At 41.5% G+C, this 7110-nt stretch overlaps 1 protein-coding gene across 1 annotated transcript; it reads left to right on the top strand.

Moving 5' to 3' along the window:
• Positions 1 to 1873: 1873 nt before the first annotated feature.
• Positions 1874 to 6405, top strand: LOC311001555 (uncharacterized protein; the record flags this gene model as incomplete). Its single annotated transcript, XM_083992639.1, has 4 exons — positions 1874 to 2190; positions 3997 to 4087; positions 4177 to 4280; positions 5633 to 6405. Exons 1-4 carry the CDS (start codon positions 1923 to 1925, stop codon positions 6403 to 6405), a joined length of 1236 nt encoding a protein of 411 aa, XP_083848765.1. The 5' UTR covers positions 1874 to 1922.
• Positions 6406 to 7110: the final 705 nt, after the last annotated feature.

Genomic DNA, 7110 nt, shown 5'->3' with positions numbered 1-7110 from the left:
AATGTCATTTCTAGTCAAAGCAAATCTCATTATACTTAAAATAAGACACATCATATTAAAAGTAGCTTGTTTTTAGACACTTTTTTACTTCTTTCAAGCTTATTTTCACTTGAAATAAGTAGAAAAATCTGACAGTGGAGCAAAAACTTGCTTTCACTGGCAGATTTTTCTACTTCTTTCAAGTGAAAATTAGTTTGAAACAAGTGAAAATTATCTAAAAACAAGTAAATTTTTAGGTGATGGTCTTATTTTAAGTGGAAAGAGATTAGTTTTGACTTGAAATGAGACATTTGGACAAGAAATAAGACAAATATTCTTGGAAAGATGTTGAGTTTTTACAGTGTACTATGAGTATTAGTCAGGGTCTTACGCATAATAAATCAGTCATACAAAGATTAGACTACTGGGGTTTTTTATGGGCCCCACTGGGCGCTGGGCCCCTAGAGTTATCATCACCTTTCTCCCCTATACAACGGCCCTGCAGCCCGTCTTTGCAAAATAGTTGTATTTCACAGATTTAAAAAGGTAATTGTCTTCTCTTTGAAGCCTGGTAGTGGATGTACAGTGGCCTGTTCAATGGCCTAATGGTGGTATACTAGCAGTCCTAACAACAATTGACATCTTGTGTTTTTCTTAAATAAACTTGGCATGAATGTACAACTGAATTCAGATTGTTGTTTTTTTTGTTGCAATACAATACCACGAGTGGCTCTGGGGGGGGGGGGGGGGGGGGGGGGGGGGGTGATAGTCTGCAAGGCCGTTTTGAACACTATCTCCATAAACTAAATCAAAATAACATTATGATTGTTGTCTTTTTTTCAACTTTATAGTAATTCTATTTTTGATATCAATTATGTAAATTTCTATCTCTATGTTTTAGCTCTATTCTCCTTTATTGTCTGTGCCGTGTGTCTGTTGTTGTGTCATGTCTTGTGTTATGCCTCGCTATGGACCCAAATAAAGATATATTGAGGGACAAAAGAACAAAAACTGAAAACAGAATCCATTTTGGATGAGTTGGAGTGACTGATATATTTTATTCAATTAATACATATATTTTCAATTTTGTTTTTGTATACCCAGAGTAGACACGGTCGCGCACATCCAGTTCAAAAGGTGCTGGCCTCAAAATTGTAGACAGGAAAGGCAAAAAAGGAGACCGCACACATCAGCTCCCTTATGTGCAGATTTATTAGCACATCAACAATAGTAACGTTTCGAGCTCATAGCTCTTCATCAGACTAACTCATACAAATCAGACGCCCCATTTTTTAACCTTCCCCTGAGGGTCACATGATGAGTCACATGGTAAAGGGAATGTATAAATCAGAACACACCTTGTGCAAAATACAAACATACAAAAATATATCAGTCAGAACTCCATCATAATTTAAATAGATCAACACCCATCAAGCCGACTGGCCGTCATACAGATCTAATAAATTAGAGGCGCCTCTTAGTAATAGGATGGCTAATTTTCAAAGTCTAATATAAGGTTATCACATGTTTTACATTTTATACATGTTTAGAGATTTAACATATTTTAGATTTAATCATATTTTAAAGTTCAATTTCTTATAACCTTGAACTAGATGAAGGACCAATCCAACCACAAAAAATTGAAAAGTTAACATTATATATTATGTATACCCACTCTGTTTTTATATAACCCTGGCAATAACAGTATGTGATAAATATGTTAATATCTGTTCTGTATCTATTTTATCTGTTAATAAAATATGTTTGTCTATTTTTCTTTGTTTATGTCAATTATTGGACTTGGAGTCTGTAAAATAAAGCTATACATTCAAAATTGTTTCTACTCGGACGAAATTTGTGCACGTACCCAAGCCGGAAGAGAGTCGTGCTACAGGAAGGATACAAACAACAGGCTAGTATCGTTTGACAAAAAAAAAAAGACAATGCACAAAAAGATGGATGCCAATCGCCCTAAACCAAAAAGAAGAAGAGGAAAAACAACCGAGAGTTTGAGTAAAAACTCTCAGGTGGAGTTTCTGAGAGGATTCGTCACCGAGAGACTCACCTCCGTCTTCCAGGAAATCGTAGCGGCCGTTGACAAAGTCGTAGCCGGCTACGAGGCGGAGGCTTCGGGCTTCAGAACGGAGCTCGACCGGCACAGGAACATGCTGGATGTTCTCCTGCAGCCTCGAGTCGTCCTCAACAAAACAGGTTGGTGTTTTAAATCCAATGAACCCCGACCCAACCAATAAATAATGTATCTCTTCGAGGCACTGTCGTTATCCTTTGCTAATCATTATCTTTATCTACCATACCAAATTTCGATTCGCTGTTCCCCATACAGTTTTGAAAGGACCTGGGTAAATTATCAAAATGTGCCATTACTTTTTTCCCCCACAGAATAGCCTAGGATACGTGCATTTATTTGTTTTGCACCATAAAAATCAAGGACAATTACAAAAACAGAAATGAAACAAGAATAGTAAGTGCAGGAGAGGTTAAAATCCGATACAAAATACCCCCCCCCCCCCCCCCCCCCCCCCCCCCCCCCCCCAAAAAATGTAAAGATTAAAAAACAATTCAACATTTTTTTAAACTTCTACTATTCTGGCATACTTTCACAGAGAGACTCCATTTAAACATTAAAACGTAGACACAAGTCTCCTCTTTTGAAGTAGTCTTCCACATTTTTGATAGGTATTACAGTTTCTGATCAATCACTGTTCAATAATCATCATAATTTTAAGAGGAATGTTGAGATTATAATGGGTGTGTATTGCACGGAATGTTCGGACTAGAGTGGGTGACATCATCAGCTAGAGTGGAAGAAGTTGTCTGAAATTCTCTGAAACCTTTCTCTTTCCGCGCTGCTCACGTCCACAAATTACACTTTACACACATGATTTTTTCCACAGTTGTAGACAAACTTGTCCTCTCTCTAACGATGTGTTCGACAAAGCAGAGAGACTTACAGATTTTAAACTGTGAGCCTCTGGGTGCGACCAGGTCCCTCCCTGCCCCTCATTGACTCTAAAAGATTTTCTAAGACAAGCAGAAGGGACTCTTGTTTTTAACTCGTTAGGGTTCCCAAAATATTTACTGTAGAAACACCAAAACCATCAATCAGTCAAGTGTTCAGGGAGTTCTTTCAGCGACCACGGTCTGCTCCTTTTTCTGAGCTACCGTTTGGTCACAATAAGCCCAAATGTGAGACCAGCGCCGAGGCAGAAAATCACACTTTTTCTCCACGTTTCTCTCTGCCTCAGCCTGGGGGCGCCTCTTCCGCTCTACCGGCGTTGCCAGGCAACCACCGCAAGTTGCCGTGGCAACCTCTGAGCCTCAGGCCAGAGCCTCAGGCCAACCACACATGCGCGCACTCCCCTGCCACACACACAGATAGTTTTATGTGATTACAGATACACACACATTCCCATGTTGACAGCTTTGGCCACACGGCCGCTTTCAAAATGTCTGCACAGAAATTTTCTTGTTTTTGGATCAAATTTGCATTAAGACGCCAGTGTTTTAGGTTCAGATGTTGAATTGTGTCTTCTTCTGTTCTGACTTCTGACTTACCATAAAATTCGGAATATAAATCACACTGGAGTATAAGTTGCAGTCTATTTTTGAGGGTCTCAAACTGGGAAAACAAGGTTTTCTATTCCAAATTTTTTATAAAACAAAGTTATACAAGTTATTCCACAAGTCTACAACGTGAAGTTTCTGTGCTGAGATGGTGAAACACATCACAATAAGATTATTTTCCCTTGTAGTTGTATAGGGATACAGGACACATCCCCGTTTACACCTGTGTTCAATGTGGTCACAACGTGTCCACATTGCAATCTGAGCCCTGAAAAAGGCCTGTTAATGCCAGGTGTAAACAGGGTTGAAGTTTACCTTGGTCGCATCAGTGTATAACCCGCACCCAACTTTTTAGAAGGAAAAAAAAGTGCAACTTACACACGGTATGTTTCACTGTGCTGGAATAAAGTCGACTGTCACTGTTTTGTTCAGGTGCGAAGCGCAGCAGGAGCCTCGGCCATGTTGAGGAAGAGGAGGGTGAAGATGAAGTCAACAACACGAGTCTGGATCCAACTCCTTCAAGGTTCCTGTTGAACTTTCTGTTGTGTTTTTTTCACCTTGTGAGACATCGACCCGCTGCTCATCTTCATCCTTCACATGTTTTTCCTCCAGAGCTCGGTGTAAACGGAGGAAACGGAACAGATCTCGGATCAGTGGAGCTCAGAAACACCTGGTCGTCCAGGAGGAACCACAGCCTAAAGTACTGCCAGAAAATGGTAATTTAAAAAATCAATTCATATTTTTATCTCTGAGATAATGTAAGAGACTTTGAGACAAAGGAAATCAAGTGACAAAAAAAAAAAAAAAAACACGTGGGGGAAAAGCAACAAAGGAAAATAAGCAACAGTGTTAGGGAGAAATTTTGGCAGCAGCTATTGGCTATTGTGTAGAGCTGCAACAATTAACCGATTAATGGAACAATAATCAATTATTAATTAATCGTCAACTATTTTGATAATAAAATAATAATAAAAACTACTCAAACCGATTATTCGATTAAGAAATTCTCTGATTTTATATATACATACAGTATATATAATAAAATGAATATTTCTTCTCAGAAATATTCATTTTATTAAATTTTATCTCACAAAGGGGCATCTAATTCTTAACTGTAAACTATAAACACAGAGGGATTGACCTTTTAACCACACAAACTACACTGCCTGTCCAAAACGAAAGTCACAACTTGGATAAAACATCCAATGAGATTGCTGAGACTAAAACTGGGTTGAGAACTGTCCAACGCATTATTAAAAACTGGAAGAAGAGTGGGGAACATCATCCTCAAGGAAGAAACGTGGTCCAATCTGACCAGAGTCCAGACCTGGACCCCATTGAGAATCTTTGAAAAATTAATTAAAGGGACAACGAGGAGTTTTGCAAAGCGTAGCGTAGCGAAGTGTTTTCACACTACATTCACCATGAGCCTTCTCGCACACGGTGAAATTCTTGGACCGGCGCAAGATGGACGTCTTGCCAAGAATGTTTTCATTCATGAAACAATGAAAGTCAGAGGTTGGAAGACGATCACATACCGTCGTAGTTCCGACCATAAACGGCGATTCGGCGGCGTTATTCTCATGACTCGCCACAAAACCGAAAGTAAAGAAACGCTGGTCGGCTCAACCAGCGTTTCCATCACCACTAATAATAACAAAATAACCATAGAGACAAAACGATAGATTTATCTAAAATGGACCCATTAACAAGTGGTAACGTAAATTCATCCACATTAATATGAGACTTTTTTATTGTCGCAGAATTTTTCGTTTTGCCGCTGGAGAAACTCCTCGTTGTCCCTTTAAACTCTGGACGGAAATAAATGTTGTGACATTTGCAGAAGCTTGTTGAAACGATGCCACAGCAAATGCGTGCCGTAATGAAAGCTAGAGACGGTCCAACGAAATATTAGTGTGTGACTTTTATTTTGGACTGGTAGTGTACATATAGGGAAGTGAAATTCTTCTCTAACAAACAGAAAGACAGAAATGTAAAAATAAAAATGTCACATGTGAATATTTATATGTGTGTGTGTGTTTTTTTTTTTTTTTTTCATTTCTTCCAGCAGATGTTCAGCATCTGTCCGGGAGTGAAGAAGAGCTTTCCCCTGAGTGGAGCCCTAGTCTGGATCAAGAGGATCCAGGGAGTCCACACGCCGAAGAGGACCAGGAAGACGTGGGGATGAGTCAGGAAGGAGAACAGGAGGAGGAGGAGGAGGAGGAGGAAGAGGAGCAGGAGGAGGAGGACACTCCTCATCACAGCCAAACTGAGGCACCAGAGTCAGGTGTAAGAGATGAAGATTGTGAGATTGTGAAGAGTCACAGCTGCTCAGAGTGTGGGAAAACATTTGAGAGAAAGGCGGATATGAAGAGACACGAGGGAATCCATGTAGAAGATAAACCATTTGTTTGTGATGTTTGTGGGAAAGGGTTTTGCGCGAAGAGGGGTCTCACAATCCACACCAACGTCCATACTAATGAGAAAACGTTTAGTTGTGAGGTTTGTGGGAAACTGTTTTTCCGGCAGGATCATCTTCAAGGGCACATGGCCGTCCATTCAGAAGACAGACCCTACGTCTGTGGCTTCTGTGGGAAAACATATAAGCGACAAGGAGAACTCACAATTCACACCAGAGTCCATACGGGAGAGAAACCTTTCGCTTGTTCCGTCTGTGGGAAGAGGTTTCACAGCCAGTCGCATTTTAAGCAGCACACGATCACTCACAGAGGAGAGAAAGAGCACAGTTGCAGTTTTTGTGGCAAACAGTTCGAGTCGTGGTACAAATGCAAGCAGCACGTGAAGGCGTGTGAAGACAAGAATGTCAGTGAAACTGAATAGGAAGAGCTCATTATGCAACCATAAACATATCTGAACTAATTGCAGCAGTGCTTCATTGTCCAGTAGTTGTATTCCACAGATTCTTTGAGGTCTGGTAGTGGATATACAGTGGTCTAGTCCTTTACCTGTTGGTTTGCCTGGGTTTACCCTCTGGCATATTTATATACAGTATACGTATGAGTTTTTGAAACAACAAAATAGTAAACTGTTCCAATAAGTTCAGGTAAAAACAACATTTGGCAGCTTGTGTTTATGTCTGTTAATATCGAGAACGTTCACGTCGCCCGGATCGGCGTCACCGGGGCCCCACCCTGGTGCCAGGCCTGGGGTTGGGGCTCGCAGGCGAGCGCCTGGTGGCCGGGTCTCTGCCCACGGGACCCGGCCGGGCTCAGGAAGGACCATGAGGGGCCGGTGCCGTGTGTTTTGGGTGGCAGCCGTGGGCCCCGGTGACCCAATCCCCGGACAACGACTCTGGCTTTAGGGACATGGAATGTCACCTCGCTATCTTGGGGTCTTGTTCACGAGTGAGGGAAGGATGGAGCGTGAGATTGACAGGCGGATCGGTGCGGCGGCCGCAGTAACGCGGTCGTTGTATCGGTCCGTCGTGGTGAAGAATGAGCTGAGCCGAAAGGCGAAGCTCTTGATTTACCGGTCGATCTACGTTCCCACCCTCACCTATGGTCATGAACTCTGGGTCATGACCGA

This window comes from Trachurus trachurus, assembly GCF_905171665.1.
Source record: "Trachurus trachurus genome assembly, chromosome: 18".
NCBI classification, from domain to species: Eukaryota; Metazoa; Chordata; class Actinopteri; order Carangiformes; family Carangidae; genus Trachurus; species Trachurus trachurus.
The sequence above is the reverse complement of the archived record's forward strand: the minus strand, read 5'-3'. Positions and strand labels throughout refer to the sequence as shown.